The following is a 22,675-nucleotide window of genomic DNA, read 5'->3' as shown; positions in this document are numbered from 1 at the left end:
GGTTAAATTATGTTAGAGTCAGAAAGCAGTCTGTCCACCGGTGTGACAAGGATGCAAATTAACTCCCTAAAGTCGCTAATCTAATTAATATGGTCCCCATAGACACCACACAACACCTGTCTCACCCATCCTCCACTCAGCTCCAACTGGGCTAAGTCACATACTCACACAGTACATCCCACACGAGATTACCCTAACAGATCACACACACACGGGCACACACACAAACATCACAATAAGCACAGTTTAAAGATTTGATCTCACCCTGCATCCTCAATTACTAGAGTCTGTAGCCCTTACTGTGACTTAATACTCAGCCATGAATCTTTATCTTCACCTGACTAGTACGGCCTCACCCAGAACACTGTAACCAGTCTCTCAGTCCCCTGCCCTCACTCCACCACTCAGTCCGCTTGTCTGGACCTGAACCAGCACTGCTGGAGGCGATTGATTGACCTAATATAAACAACATTCAACACTCATTCAAACAAACATTCAAATTACACATAGGGTTAAGGCTCTGTATGAAATCGGTCTTTACCCCTCTATCAGTCTCTTACCCACTATAAACTGAACTAAACTACAAGTCATAAAAGCAGACTGCTAGAGGCTTATAGATTACTAGATTAAGTAATTAGGCAGTCGAGTTCACATCTGTTGAACAAAACTACCGGTGGAGGGGGAAAGGGGGTATGGGATGGGGGAGGTGAGAGAATAGAGGCAAATATAAAATTGTTGGAGAGGAGAGAAAAGGGGTTAGCCAAGAGGGATTGAGTAGCAGGGAGGGGTTCTTATTGACAAGCTTTAGAACAGAAAAGCTTGTCCTGAGAATGTGATTGGCTGAGCCTGACAGTAGTGACCATGACAACATATGCTACTCCCATAAGCCCCCCAGAGACAGTTACTATGTGTACTCTAGACTAGGGCGGCACAATCACCCAGCCCTCCTTTCCATGTCAATGAGCGCTTTAGACACAAACAAAGAGACCAGCGAGCTTGAAAAAAAACAACGGTTTTATTCAGAAATGATTGATCGTGTGCCCAGTTCAGTTTTTAAATGTCTCCGTAAATCTCCTACATAACATTGCTCTCAAGAATAAATCAAAGGTTAAACTCTTAGAGAAAATAAAAACATTCATTTTTGGGGTTTAATCCAAATAAAAAGAGGCTACAACAGAGAGATGGCTGCTCCTGGGTTGGGCCGACTGACAGTGCTACAGCCCTGCCCTATTGGTTTGTGTTCCATAGGCGAATCTTAGTCCCACCCCCGAGTGGAGGATAGCCAATAACAGTGTAGTGTCCACAAACACAACTCCCATGATGCCCTTCTCTCCATGGGAGATTAAGGCAGTAAACACAGTGGGGTATACCTTGGGGGTGGATTGGGAGACGAGACTGCTGGGCAGGAAAGACCTCTACTAGCCAATGATGCATGTTTGGACTACAACCACAGAGGAAGATACAGTAAAAGCACAATGATGATAAGTCCAATCAGAGAGAGAAAGAGAATCATTCTGCCCTTCTGATATACAGTACAGTAACGTGTCTTTTCCAGTTGTAACAAACACAGCACCACAGATTGAGATAGTTCTAAACGTTGTGGCGCAGCTGAGATGAGTGAGATGATGCACAGTACAGTAGATAATCAACCATGACCTAACTGGTAAGAGGGCTGAGGATAGGACTGTAGGCATATGTCTAAGTGTGTCTCAATGTGCTTTTTGTTGTTGTTGTTGTGTTTCTGTGTGTGCGTGTGTGTTTGTGCATGTGTGTATGTGTGTATGTGTGTATATCCCCCTCTCTCTCTCATCCAGGCATGGAGACCCCTCCCTCCCCCAAAAGGTAGCAGCCCCTCCCCTGCCCTTGTGGACTTTACTCTACTCTCCCTGGGCGTCATAGTTGGCCCCGCCTGCCTTCTTCAGCTCGGTGCGAATGTAGTCCTCCTCCAGCTCACGAGCATCACTGATCATGAACTCCTTAGCAAAGTTCTGCAGGAGACAAAGAGGAGAGGGGAGAAGGTGACAGAAAATGAATGTGAGAGAGTGTTAGACAAGGAAGACAAAGGAAGCTAGAGAGATGGCACAGACAAAATTGTGTCGTACTTTATTTGGCAATCAATTTACTGTATTTTAACAGCACATTAATTAAAAATATTATTTGTTTTTAAAAAAGCATGTGAGTATGGGTGAGAACTGAAAGTCACTAACCTGGACAATATCTTTCACCAGTGTCTTGTCAGTGCTGATCTTGGCACGCTGCAGGCCACTTACGTTTTCCCCTATCCAGGTGATGAGGGTGAACTTGGCCCGCTTGCTCATGGCGTCACCCGTTGTGATCCGCACAAAGCCAAAGAGACGCACATCATCTGAGAGTGAGAGAGAGATGAGACAGCAGCAGTCAGTCAGAGATGAGACTGACCATCAGACAGGCAGAAACCTGCAGAGGCTGATGACCCCGCAGACCATTTCCATTCCCATCTGTCATATGACAGAAAATTATGGTATAGTTCTTAAATAAATTGATTTGTCACAATGTTTGAGCCAGCAATTGGCAAGGCCTGATTCCTGTGTACTGCGAGTTGATTGAGCTTTGTGAGAGTGTTTCTATGCTGCTGTCTCAGCCTCCAGTATTTATGCTGCAGTAGTTTATGTGCCGGGGGGCTAGGGTCAGTTTGTTATATCTGGAGTACTTCTCCTGTCCTATTCGGTGTCCTGTGTGAATTTAAGTTCTCTTTCTCTCTCTCTCTCTCTCTCTCTCTCTCTCTCTCTCTCTCTCTCTCTCTCTCTCTCTCTCTCTCTCTCTCTCTCTCTCTCTCTCTCTCTCTCTCTCTCTCTCTCTCTCTCTCTCTCTCTCTCTCTCTCTCTCTCTCTCTCTCTCTCTCTCTCTCTCTCTCTCTCTCTCTCTCTCTCTCTCTCTCTCTCTCTCTCTCTCTCTCTCTCTCTCTCTCTCTCTCTCTCTCTCTCTCTCTCTCTCTCTCTCTCTCTCTCTCTCTCTCTCTCTCTCTCTCTCTCTCTCTCTCTCTCTCTCTCTCTCTCTCTCTCTCTCTCTCTCTCTCTCTCTCTCTCTCTCTCTCTCTCTCTCTCTCTCTCTCTCTCTCTCTCTCTGAGCCCTAGGACCATGCCTCAGGACTACCTGGCATGATGACTCCTTGCTGTCCCCAATCCACCTGGCCATGCTGCTGCTCCAGTTTCAACTGTTCTGCCTTATTATTATTCGACCATGCTGGTCATTTATGAACATTTGAACATCTTGGCCATGTTCTGTTATAATCTCCACCCGGCACAGCCAGAAGAGGACTGGCCACCCCACATAGCCTGGTTCCTCTCTAGGTTTCTTCCTAGGTTTTGGGAGTTTTTGCTAGCCACCGTGCTTCTACACCTGCATTGCTTGCTGTTTGGGGTTTTAGGCTGGGTTTCTGTACAGCACTTTGAGATATCAGCTGATGTACGAAGGGCTATATAAATACATTTGATTTGATCTGTATGAAGTATGAACACAGGCAGGGAATATTGGCTTATTATGGCGACACTGCCAAATCCAAAAGTGGGATAAATCTGTGAGTACAAGAGAAAAGGGAAGGTATTCAGAACAACAGGTTCAATCAAAGGGGTCTGGAGTTGTGAGCAATACCGAGGGGATTGGGGAGGCAGTGATTCTGGGTTCACTCTGTCTCTTCCTCACACATTCATATCACATGTTAGCCTTACATCACTAGCTACATTGTCTTGGAATAGAGCAGTTTATGACATGAATCTGCTCTGGACTAGCCCCTGTCCATTCATTACCCTTAATAGTGCACTGATGGCACAATCTAGGCATGATTTCTATGTTTATCTGTGCCTTACTGATTCAGAAGCAGCATACGTCTATCAGACCTCGAAAAGCTCTGTTGTGCATTAACAAGAATCAGTGTTAAAATGATCAGCATGGTGTCAAAGGCCATCGCTAGTTTCAACACCTCCCCATACAAGAGTCCCCTCCCTACATGTCACCTGACTGAACTGTGATATCCACCAGACCACACAAAGGCCTATACTGTTTCTCTGTATAACAACCAATGTTTCTAGCACTTAAATAAAAACATTTACAAATACTTTTGTTGTACTTGTTTCTATATTTGTCATATTGAAAAAAATCTAATTAATTTTGCTAAAGCCTGACTTCCCCTGTTGTAAACTTCCTGGTGTGTCAACATCTCTTCCCTCGAAAGCCTTCTCTTTTAGTTATGCTGACAACGCTGTTAAGACAACAGTCCAGAAAACAGCTGCACTACTGTGACTATGATGATGCCGCAAAAAGACCAATAGAACGCTTGAGTTTAGACCTTTTAGTTGATAAGACAGATGCTTCTTTTAGAACACTCAGCCTGTCAACTTCTTAGTGCAGCAGTCTGTGGCCAAGCCCTCAGACAGGATGAGACTTTCACAGTTTCTGTTAAAGCAGATTCATCAGAATGTATATCATGTTTTATACAGTAAGATTAGAGAAAAACTATTATCTGGGCAAAGACAAGGACCAGAGTGAGGAGAGACTATAGTAGTATGGGACAGCCCAGCCTGGTCTCCAAGACTAAACGTAACATAGCAAATGTAAATCCGGAACACTGAAATTAGAATGATAAGTTACGTTTGGTATGGTTACATAAGACAGAAGGTTACTTAAAGCATTATTTATATTATTTCTATGCTTCCCCGTACCCTTTTACTTTCGGTTTTGTACACCAGCTTCAAACAGCTGAAAATACAATATTTCTGGTTATGGAAAATATATTTCACAGCGGTTTAGATGGTAAAATTATTCTCTACACTATAGTTGCTTGTTTTGTCACATAGTTTGCCCAATTTCCATTTATCCAAATTTTAGCAACCAGGAAATGGTGGAGCAATTTCTGCATAGTGCATCTTTAAGGCAAACACAAAAGGATGGTGGTTGGTTTGAATGGGTGAGCGTATAACGCAAAATGTCTATCAAATCAAATTTTATTTGTCACATGCCGCCGAATACAACAGGTGAAATGCTTACTTTTACAAGCCCTTAACCAACAATGCAGTTAAGAAAAATACCAACAACAAAAAATAATAAGGAAATAAAAGTAACAAATAAGTAAGAGCAGCAGTAAAATAACAATAGCGGGGCTATATACAGGGGTACTGGTACAGAGTCAATGTGCGGGGGCATCGGTTAGTCACGGTAATATATACATGTAGGTAGAGTTATTTAAGTGACTTATGCATAGATAATCTCAAATCTCAACACAAAAACTTTTGAATTTCAGCAACTTTTCAACAACTTACTACTTTTTAGCTACTACTTAGCATGTTAGCTAACCCTTCCTCTAACCTAACTCCTAACCTTAACCCCTAGCCTAGCTAACGTTAGCCAGCTACCTAATGTTAGCGTTAGCCACCTAGCCAACGTTAGCCACAACAAATTGAAATTCGTGACATATACCTTTTGCAAATGCATAACATATTGAACATTTAGCAAATTTGTAACATATCATACAAACTGTAATTCATAACATATCATATGAAATGGATAATGAACATCCAAAAATGTATACAAACCATACATATCATACTAAATGGAGGATTCGTATTTACGAAAACAGGATAATACAAAATACTCTGAGACCAGGTTGGACAGCCAGGTGTAGGCCTACCATTTGGGTAGTTAGTATAGCAAAACATCAGTTCTCTTTAAAATAATATAAATCAGTAATAGGCCTAGATTGTAATACATTGCATTACATCGTAATATTGTATTTCATCACTGGAATGTCAGCCCTGAAACAAAACTACAGCCTGGGGAAATACAGGCATGCAACAGCACAGGAGTTTTTAAACGCCCAACACTCCAGCATCTAATTGGTCAGTGCCATCCGGAATCTTTAGGACATCCCTACCCTAAACCCTACCATTATCCTTATAAATTTACATTTAAACTTCAATGGGGTAGAGCCGTCCCAAGGATCCCAGATAGCAAGGATCGTATCTTAGAGGGATGAGAGTGTGGGAGGGGAGGGTGCTGATATGGTGACGACAGCATGATTTGCTCACTAGGGGTGTCCATATACCCATGTCCTGAGTAGAATAAGACCCTGCGCTGCGCACAAGAAACAGTTGGAACAACTTCAATATTACTGATATTTTAAGCTTATAGGCCTACATACTTTAAGAACTAAGAAAGGGATACGATGAATATGATGAAGTCACGGGACAGATTCCGGGAACAGACCAAGCACACCAGGCCAGGGTTTGGCGTTTAAGAAGTCGATGAGAAAAATGAAAACTTAATTGTTAATTTTCTCGAAATCTAAAGGCACAACCTAGATTCGAGCCAATATCTTAAGTAGTTGAACATGTTATTACTCCAACGTCGTGAAAGTGATAAACTGACACGTTTTCATTTTCGTAAAAAATAAAATACTTTATAGAAGGAGCGTCTTTGATTTGACCGCCTGCACATGCGCAGTTTGGTGCGTGCAAGACCACCTTTAGACCTGATGATGTTTCTGCGCATGAGCTTAGTAGCCAACGTCGCAATGACATCGCCTACAAGTGTGATCGGGGATTTGATTGGAGAAGCCGTTTCTGCCTATCTTCATATTGTAGGCTTTGGGATCGCAGTACTTCTGTTGTCACTAGTTACCACAGCCAAAAAGTCGAAATTAGCTATAGGCCTATTGTAGAAATTCATGAAAACAAAGGTTAGCTTTCTGGTCATAGCCTAATTTAAGGTTAGGGTTAGGCAAAAGCTTATCAGTGCGGTTAAGTTTAGGTTTAAAATCAGATTTTAAGAACAGACATTGTATAAATAGGCTGGGCTTAGCCATAAATAAGACTTTGTGGCTGTGTTAACTAGTTACGACCAAGTAGCCTATTTCTGGATGAAGTAGAATATTGCAGTGGCGTGTATTCATGGATGCCAAGGGAAGCCTGACTTCCCCCAAAAGAATGACCAATAAAAAGTTTTTTTTTTTTAATTATAATATTTCGTATCCCTGTGTTTCATAATTATTCTTCAATTTGCAAGAGGCTGAATGTACACTATACATACACACACAAAAGTATGTGGACATCCCTTCAAATTAGTGGATTTGACTATTTCATCTACACCCGTTGCTGACAGGTGTATAAAATCGAGCACACAGCCATGCAATCTTCATAGACAAACATTGTCAGTAGAATGGCCTTACTGAAGAGCTCAGTGACTTTCAACGTGGCACCACCATCATGAGATACCACCTTTCCAAGTGGCAGAGCAGCCGCACACATACCTAAGATCACCATGGGCAATGCCAAGCATCGGTTGTTGTCTCTATCTGAAGAAATTCGGCTTGTCACCAAAAGCACTCACAAACTTCTACAGATGCACAATCGAGAGCATCCTGTCGGACTGTATCACCGCCTGGTACGGCAACTGCTCCGCCCACAACCGTAAGGCTCTCCAGAGGGTAGTGAGGTCTGCACAACGCATCACCGGGGGCAAACTACCTGCCCTCCAGGACACCTACACCACCCGATGTCACAGGAAGGCCATTAAGATCATCAAGGACAACAACCACCCGAGCCACTGCCTGTTCACCCCGCTATCATCCAGAAGGCGAGGTCAGTACAGCTGCATCAAAGCTGGAACCGAGAGACTGAAAAACAGCTTCTCATCTCAAGGCCATCAGACTGTTAAACAGCCACCACTAACATTGAGTGGCTGCTGCCAACACACTGACTCTACTCCAGCCACTTTAATAATGGGAATTGATGGGAATTGACGTAAAATATATCACTAGCCACTTTAAACAATGCTACTTAATATAATGTTTACATACCCTACATTATTTATCTCATATGTATACGTATATACTGTACTCTATATCACCTACTGCATCTTTATGTAATACATGTATCACTAGCCACTTTAAACTATGCCACTTTGTTTACTTACTCATCTCATATGTATGTACTGTACTCGATACCATGTACTGCATCTTGCCTATGCCGCTCTGTACCATCACTCATTCATATATCTTTATGTACATATTCTTTATCCCTTTACACTTGTGTGTATAAGGTAGTAGTTTTGGAATTGTTAGTTAGATCGTTGGTTATTACTCGTTGGTTATTACTGCATTGTTGGAACTAGAAGCACAAGCATTTCGCTACACTCGCATTAACATCTGCTAACCATGTGTATGTGACAAATAACATTTGATTTGATTTGATTACCTTCTTGCCTTTGTGCTGTTGTCTGCGCCTACCAATGTTTGTACCATGTTGTTGTCATGTGGTGTTGCTACCATGCTGTGTTGTCATGTTTTGCTGCCACACTAGGTTGTTGTTTTAGGTCTCTCTTGTCGTGATGTGCGTCTCGTCCTATAGCTTATTTTTAACCCCAGCCCCCATAGGAGGCCTTTTGGTAGGCCGTCATTGTAAATAAGAATTTGTCCTTAACTGACTTGTCTAGTTAAATGAAGATAAATACAAATCGGCTGGAGTGGTGTAAAGCTCGCCACCATTGGACTCTAGAGCAGTGGAAACGAGAAACAGGGCCCCTCTGTCTCTGTATGTGTAGCCCATCTATCTGATGCCGTCTAGTCAAAAATAGTATTATATTGTTGCCGCCCATAGCGTTGAATGCAAGGGAAGCCAGAGAGTATTTGGCCTCCCTTGGTTAAAAAAATAATAGCAAATCAGCGGTGAGCTCAACTGTAAATGGTCCTGGCGCACCAGAAAAAAGCATCAAGGGAAGCCAGTTTGGATTTGTCTTCACACAAATCACATCACATTGTTGCATCTCATTGTGTTGTCTTCCGGTGGCTGGCTAGATAGCTAGCTAGCTAACATTGTCCCTTTACTAAATTAACCATGGATGGAGATAGGGATTTGGACTTGTGGTTTTACTTCTCTATACTGGCCAATGATTATAACTGCAATTCTGATCCAACCATACATTGTGCCCCTGGCCTGTAGAGGATGGAAGTTCAATATGTAGCTAGATGTACAGTAGTAGGTTAATGTTAGCTAACTGGCTCATCATTAACCATGAAAGGAAGTTAGTCCAGCGAGCAAGCATTTTGGCTGGGTAGCCTAGGACAACAAACACTTAAAAAAAGGTATGCAACTGTATGACAGAGTCATAGACCATTTCAGCAACATGAAAGAGATGAGGATGGCATTGACATTTCTCTACAAGTAGGGTGTGTCAACATGTTTTTTCAACAAGTCGTGAAAATGTTGTGTGTGATCTATTACAGCGCTTATTGCCGTTATGCAGAAACATTGTGGTCAATTTGAAATAACCGCATAGGCGCAAAAATGAATGAAATCCTGGCCTTACCTGTGCACTGACTCTTGAATTCTTCATAATCAGTCCCCTGGCCCGCCGGCACAATCATATGGCCCTCATATTTAAACGCTGCCCTAAAAGAACATAAAATGCACACGACATTAATTAAAATGCACTGACCTTACAGACATGTCAAATTGAATATTTGGGCCCGGTCTGTCAAAAAGATCAGGGATTCTCTATGCCAGTCTACTCCACTAATGCGTGTCCACGTCCATCATAAAACATCTATCGGATGGGATTACAATGTAACGACCAGTCTAAAGTAGGCTAATCATTCAAAAACCGATGTGTCAAATGCGGGGCAGACATGTCCGGTGTTGTGTCAACATATACGTGTCACTATCACTGTACCTCTTCGATAGACAAAGGAAGTTAGTCATGCCCCGGTACCCTGAATTATTAGACTAAGATAGGTATTTTTTTAGGGAGGGGAGAAACAATGATTCAAATTGAACACTGGGTGAATGAATGAAAAGTGCACACTTTGATCATCCACCCATTGTTATGGATTTTATAAATGTAGACTCAACTAAATTCTTAGGATGCTGTGTAAAATCTCAGATTTACAATTTCCTATGCACAACTAAGTTAAACACACTCACCAGTTTATCTCCGTGTTATCGTCTCTGACGAGGTTATACGCTTCCCTGCAAGCCTCTTTATCGATTCTTGTTGCCATTTTGGGTGGACGCAAATGGACAGTAGCCTAGAGATGAAAGAAAGCACACCGAGAAAAGAACAATCCAAAATGAGCAGAACGTGAGTTCTACAATAGACGACTCAATAGTCTGAAATCACGCGCCCCTATTGAACATGCGCTATTACACGAGAAGTGCGCGGAAAAGGGTGTATCTTTTCTCAATTATCAGAGAAATAGACTATTTTCACTACTCGATTCATTTCCTATATCCAGTTTATGGGCGTTGGTGATGTTTGTCAATCAGGTTGCCGTACTAGAGCGGCGATGTCCCCATACGCAGCATTCACATCCTCCCAATGGTCAACTGAGGGATTCAGCCAAATAAATCCACCCTTTTTTATTGTTGCCGTTTTACTGCACTATCCTGCCATCTTGTGGTATGTTAATGTAATCGATGCATGAGAACAATAGCCTGCTGCAACACAATCAACCAAAATGAAACGTTCCAATAACAAATAACATTTCATTTAATTAAATACAATTATATAATAAAATAATAAACCATAATAGCCCTAGAACACACAGTGATAGAGGTAATTTATTTCAAGCTATATGTGGAACAGAGAGAGAGAGAGAGAGAGAGCGCGCGTGCGTGATAGGCTCGCTAAACAGTCATTTTACAATGGCTGTCTCATAAATCTGCTATTTTCAGGAACCTGAGTTACACCCTACACCCCCAGAATGGACCCGCATGACCACATCCCTCCATGAATTGATGAGCCCAACATATATAGAATAAAATCACTTGTCTCATAAGGACAAATTGGAAAAGGCATCAAAGTGGTGCATATAAACTAAACGTTTCTGCACTGAGGGATTTGTTTGCGGTGAGAAACACTTTTAGCAGTGCAGCGCGCAAACTAACCTTTTAAATCTGTGTTCAATAGCTTGACGTTTTCATCAGTGGGCCCCATGCACTAGCCCTGTGATTGGTTGGATTCACAGACAGTCTACGGCTACTTCCTGGATGAGATCATGGCTGCGACTGAACGACTAAATAATATATTTTAAAACTGCTTTTGAGTCAAGCAAGCTGTAACAACGGGTGATGCTGTGCTACATTTAAACACAATTAAATTTTTTCTCGATACATTTAGCTGTCGAACATAAAAGCGTCTCGTGTAGATCGTTGCTTGTCTACATGTAGCCTACTGTTGGATCTCAAAGTTGCTGTTGTTGAATAGCTGCTACAATGTAACAAGAAGTCAACGTCTCCCAGCGTCCTCCCCTTACACGTCAAAGTGAGGTGATACCTTGTAGCATGATGTCAGTCTAATTTTTTTGACAAACAACCCGAAAGTTAGTGTAGTCCAAGTTGTGACTCCACTTGTGGTTTCTCTGAATTATATCGATTCGTCATCAAATTTCACTGTCTTTCAGATAGTGTTGAATTGATAGAACGCAATGGATAATGGACGACAAAGCCGTGTTTCACGGCCTCAACAGATAATTGAGTCATCCAAGGTTAGTTGCATGATGTGACGTATCAAGCTGGTGTTAGTTTTGTCTTACCTGACCAACTTCCTTTAAGTAAGTTTAACTTTTCATGTAATATTACCTGTTGCTCTGTGTCTCAGGTGTACCGTTGGGCTGAGCAAGCTGACTTCCTCCTGCAGGGTCTGAATGAGCAGCGTCAGCACGGCCAGCTGTGTGACATGGTGCTGGTGGCTGATGAGCAGCGTATCCCAGCCCACCGCGCCCTGCTGGCTGTTTCCAGCCCTTACTTCCAGGCCATGTTCACCCTGGGCATGAGGGAGGAGCGTCAGGCAGAGGTGGAGCTGGTGGGGGCTTCCTACATCGGCCTTAAGGCTGTGGTGGACTTCCTCTACAGTGGGGAGCTGCCTCTGGATGGAGGGAACATTGACAATGTTCTGGAGACAGCCCACCTACTGCAGGTGTGGAGGGCAGTGGACTTCTGCTGCCAGTACCTAGAGAAGGAGGTGAGTGAGGAGAACTATCTATACCTGCAGGAGCTGGCTCTGCTCTACAGCCTGGAGAGACTAGACACCTACATTGACCACTTCATCCTGGAACGCTTTGCGACCCTCTCCTTCACACCAGGCTTCCTGAGGGATGTCCGGCTGCCCAAGCTCAGCTCCTACCTGGCCAGCGGGCAGGTCCAGCATGAGAATGAGCAGGCTCTGCTCCAGGCTGCTCTCCAGTGGCTGAGCCACATGCCTGACCGCCCTGCACACGCCCGCCAGCTGCTCTCCCACATACGCTTCCCCCTAATGCCAGCCAGTGATCTGGTGGGGCGCGTCCTCCCGGCCGTACAGGCCCTGCTGCCCCCGGAGGCTGACTGTGAGGTGCTGGTGGAGGAGGCTCTGAACTACCACAACAGGGCCAGCGCCCAGCCCGGGCTGCAGACGGGCCGCACCATGCTGCGAGGAGGGGAGGAGCGCCTCCTACTGGTGGGTGGGGAAGTGTCAGAGCGTGGGGAGGAGCTGACTGCAGATGTTAGCTGGCTGGATGGAGACTCTGGTGAATGGATGGTAGAGACCCAGATCCCGGCACAGAGGAGCCACCACTGTGTCGCTGTACTGGGGGGGTTCATCTTCACAGCTGGAGGCAGCTCATCACGAGATAATGGAGGTGATGCTGCCAGCAACCTGCTGTACCGCTACAACCCCCGCGACAACCAGTGGATCAAGGTAAAGCCAAAGATACTGGTAACTAACTAAAATATCTTATCTGCATTGTTTCCAATCAGAGCAAATTAACCATAGTGGGCTGAACAAACAAAGAGGTGGGCAGAGCCAAGCACGAGTTGGTGCGATCCTATTGGCTCGTTCTTGCATGTACACTGAACAAAAATATAAACGCAACTTGTAAAGTGTTGATCCCATGGTTCACGAGCTGAAATAAAAGATCCCAGAAATGTTATATATGCGCAAAAAGCTTATTTTAAAAAAAAAGTACAAACCTGTTAGTGAGCATTTCCCCTTTGTCAAGATAATCCATCCACCTGATAGGTGTGGTTTATCAAGAACCTAATTAAATAGTTTGATCATTACACAGGTGCACCTTGTGCTGGGGACAATTAAAATGCCACTAAAATGTCAAGTTTTGTTGCACAACACAATGCCACAGATGTCTCAAGTTTTTTAAAGGAGTGTGCAATTGGCATGCTGAATGCAGGAATGTCTGCCAGAGCTGTTGCCAAATAATGTGATGTTAATTTCTCTACCATAAGCTGCCTCCGTCATTTTAGAGAACCGCAGACCATGTGTAACCACGCCAGCCCAGGACCTCCACATATGGCTTCTTCACCTGCAGGATCGTCTGGGATCAGCCACCCGGAAAGTTGATGAAACTGTGGGTTTGCACAACCGAAGGAATTCTGCAAAAACTGTCAGAAACCGTCTCAGGGATGCTCATCTGCGTGCTCGTTGTCCACACCAGGGTCTTGACCCGACTTCAGTTTGGCGTCATAACCGACTTCAGTGGGCAACTGCTCACCTTCAATGGCCACTGGCACGCTGGAGAAATGTGATCTTCACGGTTTAATCCCGGTTTCAACTGTACCGGGCAGATAGCAGGCAACGTGTGGGCGAGCGGTTTGCTGATGTCAATGTTTTGAATAGAGTGTCCATTTGTGACAGTGGGGTTATGGTACGGGCAAGCATAAGCTACTAACACAATTGCATTTTATCGATGGCAATTTGAATGCACAGAGATACCGTGACAATATCCTGAGGCCCATTGTTGTTTCATTCATCCACCGCCATGACCTCATGTTTCAGCATTATAATGCATGGCCCCATGTCGCAAGGATCTGTACACAATTCCTGGAAGCTGAAAATGTCCCAGTTCTACCATGGCCTGCATACTCACCAGACATGTCACCCATTGAGCATGTTTGGGATGCTCTGACTCGACGTGTACGACAGCATGTTCTAGTCATCACCAATATCCAGCAACTTCGCAGAGCCATTGAAGAAAAGTGGGACAACATTCCACAGGCCACAATGAACAGCCTGATCAACTCTATGCGACAGAGATGTGTCACACTGTGTGAGGCAAATGGTGGTCACACCAGAAACTGACTGGTTTTCTGATACACACGCTTACCTTTTTTTAAGGTGTCTGTGACCAACAAAAGCATATCTGTATATCCAGTCATGTGAAATGCATAGATTAAGGCCTAATAAATGTATTTCAATTGACTGATTTCTGTTGGGGAAGGCCTACTGTGTGAATTGTGTGTGTGTCGAATATAGTATTATTATTTTTTCAACTAAAAGACAACTATTTTATTTGCTATTTAAATACAGGTCTCAGAAAAACAAATACCTTTTAAAGGTATTTGAATATATGCAAGTTATTTGAAAACTGAAAATACATATATTTGATGGCTGCCAAATATTTTATGAAGAACCAGAAACTACAACGGTTAGTTGAATTAGTCTAAATATATAATCATTAGCGCTTGGTTTGGAGGGCTCTCGGATATGAATCTTAATATAACCTATAATACATGGAATCACCTCAACATTAAAGTAGACCATGGAATCAGTCACCTCAACATTAAAGTAGGCAATGGAATCAGTCACCTCAACATTAAAGTAGACCCCTTTTGCAGCTTACAAAATGACTAGCAAATATTATTTATTTTAATTGAGTGATGAGGTAATAGATTAACACTTTACATCAAGTTATACATGTGTAATAACTTTTATTACAATAGCAACATTGTTACATTGGACTTTGTAAATTGCTTTATAATTGCATAATGAGTTATTACATATGTAGCATAAGGAACAGTGACAATTCCACTTGTGTACAGTAGTTACAACTCAGGTCATTGCCATGCAATTAAAATGCAATTACCAAAGTTTTATGTAATAACATGCTAATGAAATTGCTCAAAGTAATTACAGTTTTATTGCACAAGAACAGTTTAATGTTAAGGGTTACTAAAAATGCTAACGGTAACAAAATATGTCTATTAAGTGTCAAAAGGAAACAAAATATCAAAAAACTGCAGTCTTGAATCAACTACAGCCAAGGAAGGTGGAAAATCATGTTAGTTTGTACAGTTGAAGTCGGAACTTTACATACACCTTAGCCAAATACATTTAAACTCAGTTTTTCACAATTCCGGACATTTAATTCTAGTAGAAATGCCCTGTCTTCGTTCAGGTAGGATCACCACTTAATTTTAAGAATGTGAAATGTCAGAATAATAGTAGAGAGAGTGATTGATTTCAGCTTTTATTTCTTTCATCACATTCCCAGTGGGTCAGAAGTTTACATACACTCAGTTAGTATTTGGTAGCATTGCCTTTAAATTGTTGAACTTGGGTCAAACGTATCGGGTAGCCTTCCACAAGCTTCCCACAATAAGTTGGGTGAATTTTGGCTGATTCCTCCTGACAGAGCTTGAGTAAGAGTTAGGTTTGTATGCCTCCTTGCCCGCACATGCTTTTTCAGTTGTGCCCACAATTTTTCTATACGACAGAGTTCAGGGCTTTGTGATGTCCACTCCAATACATTAACTTTGTTGTACTTAAGCCATTTTGCTACAACTTTGGAAGTATGCTTGGGGTCATTGTCCATTTGGAAGACCCATTTGCGACCAAGCTTTAACTTCCTGACGAATGTCTTGAGATGTTGCTTCAATATATCCACATAATTTTCCTCCCTCAGGATGCCATCTATTTTGTGAAGTTCACCAGTCCCTGCTGCAGCAAAGCACCCCCACAACATGATGCTGCCACCCCCGTGCTTCACGGTTGGGATGTAGTTCTTCGGCTTGCAAGACTCCCCCTTTTTCCTCCAAACATAACAATGGTCATTATGGCCAAACAGTTCTATTTTTGTGTCATCAGACCAGAGGACATTTCTCCAAAAAAACGTAGTCTGGCTTTTTTATGGTGGTTTTGGAGCAGTGGCTTCTTCCTTGCTGAGCGGCCTCAGGTTATGTCGAATTTATAGGACTCGTTTTACTGTGCATATAGATACTTTTTTACCTGTTTCCTCCAGCATCTTCACAAGGTCATTTGCTGTTGTTCTGGGATTGATTTGCACTTTTCGCCTCAAAGTACATTCATCTCTAGGAGACAGAATGTGTCTCCTTCCTGAGCGGTATGACGGCTGCAGGGTCCCATGGTGTTTATGCTTGCGTACAATTGTTTGTACAGACATCTGAAAAGTCCAGGAAGCGCCAGGACCGTCTCCTAAAGTTGATTCAGCTGCGGGATCGGGGCAACACCAGTACAGAGTTTGCTCAGGAATGGCAGCAGGCAGGTGTGAGTGCATCTGCACTAGAGGTCGACCGATTTATGATTTTCCCATGCAGAGCAAGGGGAACAACTACTAGAAGGCTCAGAGCGAGTGACGTTTGAAACGCTATTAATGCGCGCTAACTAGTGAGCCATTTCACTTCGGTTACACCAGCCTCATCTCGGGAGTTGATAGACTTGAAGTCATAAACAGCGCAATGCTTGACGCACAATGAAGAGCTGCTGGCAAAATGCTCGAAAGTGCTGTTTGAATGAATGTTTACGCGCCTGCTTCTACCTACCACCGCTCAGTCAGATACTTAGATACTTGTATGCTCAGTCAGATTATATGTAATGCAGGACACGCTAGATAATATCTAGTAATATCATCAACCATGTGTAGTTAACTGGTGATTATGATTGATTGTTTTTTATAAGATAAGTTTAATGCTAGCTAGCAACTTACCTTGGCTTACTGCATTCGTGTAACAGGTAAGTCTCCTTGTGGAGTGCAACGAGAGAGAGGCAGGTCATTATTGCGTTGGACTAGTTAACTGTAAGGTTGCAAGATTGGATACCCCGAGCTGACACGGTGCAAATCTGTCGTTCTGCCCCCGAAAGAGGCAGTTAACCCACCGTTCCTAGGCCATCATTGAAAATAAGAATGTGTTCTTAACTGACTTGCTTAGTTAAATAAAGGTACAAAAAAATAAAAAGGGCACCCAAAATACCGATTTCCGATTGTTATGAAAACTTGAAATCAGCCCCAATTAATTGGCCATTCCGATTAATCGGTCGACCGCTAATCTGCACGCATAGTGAAGCGAAAACTTTTGGAGGATGGCCTGGTGTCAAGAAGGGCAGCAAAGAAGCCACTTCTCTCCAGGAAAAACATCAGGGACAGACTGATATTCTGCAAAAGGTACAGAGATTGGACTGCTGAGGACTGGGTTAAAGTCATTTTCTCTGATGAACCCCCTTTCCGATTGTTTGGGGCAGCCAAAAAAAAGCTTGTCTTGGTAGCGCTCACCTTGTCTTCTCATCAGACCTGTGTCATGCCAACAGTAAAGCATCCTGAGACCATTCACGTGTGGGGTTGCTTCTCAGCCAAGGGAGTGGGCTCACTCACAAATTTGTCTAAGAACACAGCCATGAATAAAGAATGGTACCAACACATCCTCCGGGAGCTACTTCTCCCAACCATCCAGGAACAGTTTGGTGATGAACAATGCCTTTTCCAGCATGATGGAACACCTTGCCAAAAGGCAAAAGTGATAACTAAGTGGCTCGGGGAACAAAACATCGATATTTTGGGTCCATGGCCAGGAAACTCTCCAGACCTTAATCCCATTCAGAATTTGTGGGCAATCCTCAAGAGGCGGGTGGACAAACAAAAACCCACAAATTCTGACCAACTCCAAGCATTGATTATGCAAGAATGGGCTGCCATCAGTCAGGATGAGGCCCAGAAGGATGAGCCCCAGAAGACAGCATGCCAGGGCGGATTGCAGAGGTCTTGAAAAAGAAGGGTCAACACTGTAAATATTGACTCTTTGCATCAACTTCATTTAATTGTCAATAAAAGCCTTTGACACTTATGAAATGCTTGTAATTATACTTCAGTATTCCATAGTAACATCTGACAAAAATATCTAAAGACACTGAAACAGCAAACCTTGTGGAAATTAATATATGTGTCATTCTCAAAACTTTTGACCACGACTGTAGTGTGTTTGAGACAAGAACACTTCCCCTCAGATGGACAGAGTTTCGAAGTTGTTTTTGCTAAGCATCCAACTTGCCATTTGCAATGTTTGCCTACGGCTTTGAATTTCTCTGCTGTATTATAACATGAATTGCAGTTTTCCACCTTTTCAGTGGCATGTTGAAAGACTCATACAGTAGTTGAACATCACAACGTATTTATTTTGTATCTGTACAAAATATAGTTGCATTTTGTTTGATTATGTACATCTGAGGCAATGGACATTCAAGATAAATGACATTTACAGAATGTTCAGATAGTCATATTTGATCTAAACAATACATGCCTGTCAGATTGGAATAGTATAGGAGATTTGTGTTTTATTCTTTCTATTTTTATCTTCCACATGCAGTTCTAGATACAACCCTGCTATTAGTTGAAACAGCCAATCCAATAGTTTCTGAAAAATAGTCACTTCCTGAGATCTGTATTCAAATAGTTTTAAAAAGTAGTTTCTTTCTCAGATCTGTATTCAAATAGTTTTAAAAAGTAGTAATTTTTGGGGGATCTGTATTATAATAGTTGTAGTCACCTCCAGAGCATAGTTAAAACTATAGTTATCCCAGCTTTGCTGCAACCCAACCTAACATTTCGAAAATGTCTCCAATTATGTGTCATCTTTACTCTAGAGTGCCCCAATGAATCAGCGGCGTGTGGATTTCTACCTGGGAGCCGTTGGGGAGTGTCTGATCGCTGTGGGAGGGCGTAATGATAATGGGGCTCTGTCGTCAGTGGAGGTGTACAGCCCTGCAGACGACTGCTGGACATATGTAGCAGGACTGCCCAGGTGCGAACTAACACTATTCCTCTATAATGATCTCCCAAAGGGTTACCTGTACTCCTGTCCATCTGATATTAATTCCACCTGTTAAGCAGCAAGACAACAGAGTAATGAGAACAACACTCTACCTCTAGGGACAGCTCAATGTTATGTCACGGTTCCCAATAGACCTACAATAACTATTATGCCGCCTTAGCTGGCAGACTGGCACAGCTCATATCAAAGCCTTTTCTCTCACCTGTTCCTCTCTTCTCCATGTCTCTGCAGGTTCACCTATGGCCATGCAGGCACATCTGATAAAGGAGTGGTCTATATCTCAGGTGGCCATGACTATCAGATTGGGCCATACCGGCGAGACGTGTTGAGCTACGACCCCCGAGGAGGAGACATCTGGGTGGAGCGCCAGGCCATGTCATCGGCACGGGGGTGGCACTGCATGACGTCACTTCACCACCTCATCTATGCAGTCGGGGGCAGTGATGACCACGAGGAGAGCATTGATCGTTTTGACATCCTGGCAGTGGAGGCATTTGACCCCCAGAGTGAACAGTGGACCCGTATAGCCCCACTCCTCCAGCCTAACAGTGAGGCGGGCTGTGGGGTCTGGGGGGGTAAGATATATGTGCTGGGAGGCTACAGCTGGGAGAGCATGGTGTTCTCACAGGCCACACAGGTGTTTGACCCTGACAAGGGCCAGTGGGTGCGGGGACCAGACCTGCCAAAACGCATCGCAGGGGCTTCAGCCTGTGTGTGCTCAGTGAGACCCCAGCCCTGCAGCCCGGACAGGAAGAGGGCAGGACACAAGGGGAAAGGCAGGCATCACCCCACCCAACCCAACTAAAGAGGATACAGAGGACTGCAGGGGATGGAAGGGGTGAAAAGAGTTGTGTAACTACCAATGGAACTGTCAGTGGATTACATATAATATCATCTCTAAAAGCACAAAAGCACACAATAGGACTGGTTCTGTATCAGCTGGTTTGTGAAGGCTTCCAACATGCCTAACACTGGCGATTGTGTGAAAAATGTCTTTGATTTGCTTAGTATTACAATTAAAGCATAATCTATGTGTTCTAACCTAAACGTTTTGTTTGAGTTATGAATTAAGAACTACTGAGTTCCATCAGAATCAGGCAGAAAGGGCAGTGTTGACACACTTATTCAAATCAAGCCAGCAAAAAAACAAGTGCTACGTTTTCATTTATCATCAAAGTGTCACCTTACAGGGAAACAATTAACACTGGTAGACGACCATTTGCAATTGTATGCTGCTGATGTTGATGAGGAGCTGGATAGTAGTCTGGCCTTGTTAACATCAGGTTGAGAAGCAGTTATCTTATCCCCAAGTGACTTCTGTCTCTTGTCTCAAATGGCTGATCCTCAGGGACTGTCATTGGATGATACTTCAATCTGAAGAACCGAAACATAGCATTATGTCAGGGTAGGAGCAGTTGTTCTCTACATGGAATTATTGATGTGTAGAAGAGCATTAAGTATTTGTATAAGGAAGGGTGAACCCTGTCTCACATGTCTGATGCAGGACTTCTAGCCTCAATCCAGTCCTTTCAGTGTCGTCCTCAGAAGTCAAAGATCTGCAGACAACACACTTCCCATTTGACTTCTCACTGCACCCTTTTTCAATGATTGTCAGAATTAATACATCTCCATAGATTTATGTAGTGAGTTAGTTGTGTGTGTGAAAGTTTAGTTAATAACAATATTGATCTACCAAGACATTGACCTGACATTGATCAAACTATAGCACAAAGACTGATTCCTAATTTAATCAGTCATATTGCTCAAACTGAACTTGATATGAACTCATAGTATGATTCAGCAAGAGCCATATGTAGGTCAAATAAGGAAATATAATCTATATTGGGTTAGAGAAAGTTCACCTTAGTGTTTTCCAGAATGTGGTTGGTTTTGACACTCTTGGGCATCAATGCAATACACTGCTGCATATGATCCCTCAGCACCACCTGAAACAACACACACACACACACACACACTCCCTGAAGACGCATACACTTCAGATTTGGGTTTCTACCAGAACTCTATTCTAACCTGAGCAGGGCTCCGTTGGTGCTTCAGCAGCTTCTCGGGATCAGTGTCTCCACAGTGACTGCAGGAAGTATTGACACAATCAACTTTTGAAAGGTAGAGAGGGATGATTACTGAGTGTCAAAAAGTGCAGGATAGAGTCATATAGTGCAGGATCATAGTAAAGTTGCTACTGTAGGGGAGAATGGGGTGAAGTTAAGCCTCCCTTGTTTCTGGGAAACCGTACACGAAATGTATCATTTGACCAAATATTTAAGAAGAGGTCATCATTTCATGGAGTCTGTGAAGGAAGAAACTACATGGAATAAGTTGAAAGCAAGTTAAATTTAAAAAAAATGTATTGTGTTAAGAGATTTCATGATGCTTGTATCTAAATCAATTAGATAGTTTTAAGATTTTTCTATCCATAAATATGAGGCCCTAAACCTAGCATGAAAGTACATCCTTGTAGCTGTGTTGGCTAATATAGTCAAAATGTTTGCCTTGGCGTAAGGTGAGCAAATTGAAAGTTGAGCAAATTGAAGTGATTTCTTCCCAGGTGTAATGTAAGGCATTATCGCTAGGATATGAGATAACAACAGGGCCTGGCATATATTGAAAGTGTTTTTAAAAAGTACAAAGTGTTTGTTAGGTGTTAACCCTGTGTTCAAAGATGCTCAAAATGATTCAAATACAAAAAAAGTGATTGTGATTGTGTTGAATTGTGTTTGGGAAATAAAGATAGACATGGTTTTAAAAAGAATGGTGGTAATATTTCATTCAGTACAGAAATTTGTAGGCGGCTTAACTTACCCTGTGCTCGGCTCCACTCACCTCATACCTGGAGTAAGTTGCGCTAAGAGACCACTTTTTTGGTACAAGCTGGGTTTTCAAAACTAACATTTACATGATTTCTGGTTATTTCTTAGGATACACATGTTGAGTATTTGTTAGAAAGAATACTATATTTGCCTTGACGGAGTGATGCTGAATGTAAAAAATGGCTCAATTTACCAAACTCTCCCCTATACATGTTATTATCAGGAGGACTCACATGTTTTGGGTCTTCTAGGCCTAGGGGAACCAAAGGGTCTGTAGGCGTTGAGGGTATTGTTGCGAGACTTGCAGAAATCCGCCAGGTTAGACTGGACCAGATAGGGATGCAGCGCCACCTGCAGGAGAGGAGAGAGAGATGATATGACAGAGCTGTCAAAACGCTCTTTCGGCTGTTGTCCATTCTTGTCTCCTCCCCTCGGACCCATTAACAACACCCACACACTCTTTCAGCAAGGTAAACACACACCCACACATGTAGCATCCATGCATAAACACAGTTAACTGTACATTGTGCTGGATGCATGAGCTGGTTAAAGAAGTGAGGTATAATGCATTATTAAGGTATTCATAATATCAGAATGTTGCTTTAGTAGCAGGTTAAAGTCTTATTGTGAGTACCTGGTTAACTGCAGGGGAAACCTTGGCCACAGAGAACAGTTGGAGGATGTTGGAGGATGTTGAAGTTGGACACCAATACTCTTCACCTTCCCTGAGGCCTGCAAGGCCTCCATCCTGCACAGCATTACAGGACAGGCATGGCAATACTCCACACTTGAAGATACCAAACATAGACCACGAAGAAAGACAAACTGTTTTGCTGCAATGAGATACAGTATAATGATGTTGATAAAGAGAAGGGGATAAGATAATGTTCTGACCTTCCACAGGTCCAGATAGTGTCAGTGGTGAGCATTTCTCCACCTGTCATAGGGCTCATCACACACTTTCTAGAAGCAATTTAAAAGATGTGAACTCAC

At 42.9% G+C, this 22,675-nt stretch overlaps 2 protein-coding genes across 5 annotated transcripts; one reads left to right on the top strand and one right to left on the bottom strand.

The window, feature by feature from the left end:
• Window positions 1-992: 992 nt before the first annotated feature.
• Window positions 993-11,744, bottom strand: LOC110494385 (coactosin-like protein). 2 transcript variants are annotated; one of them, XM_036953816.1, is made up of 5 exons: window positions 11,607-11,744; window positions 9,951-10,054; window positions 9,337-9,419; window positions 2,208-2,365; window positions 993-1,988 (listed from the first exon to the last, which is right to left on the bottom strand). In XM_036953816.1, the coding sequence occupies exons 2-5, from the start codon at window positions 10,025-10,027 to the stop codon at window positions 1,878-1,880; spliced, it is 429 nt and encodes a 142-aa protein (XP_036809711.1). In that variant the 5' UTR covers window positions 10,028-10,054; window positions 11,607-11,744; the 3' UTR covers window positions 993-1,877. The 2 variants fall into 2 exon arrangements, with proteins under 2 accessions (XP_036809711.1, XP_021425068.1); XM_021569393.2 differs by lacking the exon at window positions 11,607-11,744 and having other exon boundaries at window positions 9,951-10,363.
• Window positions 10,729-21,624, top strand: LOC110494363 (kelch-like family member 36). 3 transcript variants are annotated; one of them, XM_021569372.2, is made up of 5 exons: window positions 10,729-11,289; window positions 11,429-11,512; window positions 11,626-12,717; window positions 18,667-18,824; window positions 19,086-21,624. In XM_021569372.2, exons 2-5 carry the CDS (start codon window positions 11,453-11,455, stop codon window positions 19,657-19,659), a joined length of 1,884 nt encoding a protein of 627 aa, XP_021425047.1. In that variant the 5' UTR covers window positions 10,729-11,289; window positions 11,429-11,452; the 3' UTR covers window positions 19,660-21,624. The 3 variants fall into 3 exon arrangements, with proteins under 3 accessions (XP_021425047.1, XP_021425038.1, XP_021425055.1); XM_021569363.2 differs by having other exon boundaries at window positions 10,729-11,294; XM_021569380.2 differs by having other exon boundaries at window positions 10,920-11,512; window positions 11,626-12,699.
• The last annotated feature ends 1,051 nt before the right edge of the window (window positions 21,625-22,675 follow it).

Source organism: Oncorhynchus mykiss, chromosome 2 (assembly GCF_013265735.2).
Source record: "Oncorhynchus mykiss isolate Arlee chromosome 2, USDA_OmykA_1.1, whole genome shotgun sequence".
NCBI lineage: Eukaryota > Metazoa > Chordata > Actinopteri > Salmoniformes > Salmonidae > Oncorhynchus > Oncorhynchus mykiss.
Note: the sequence above shows the minus strand (reverse complement) of the source record. Positions and strands in the feature narration are given on the sequence as shown.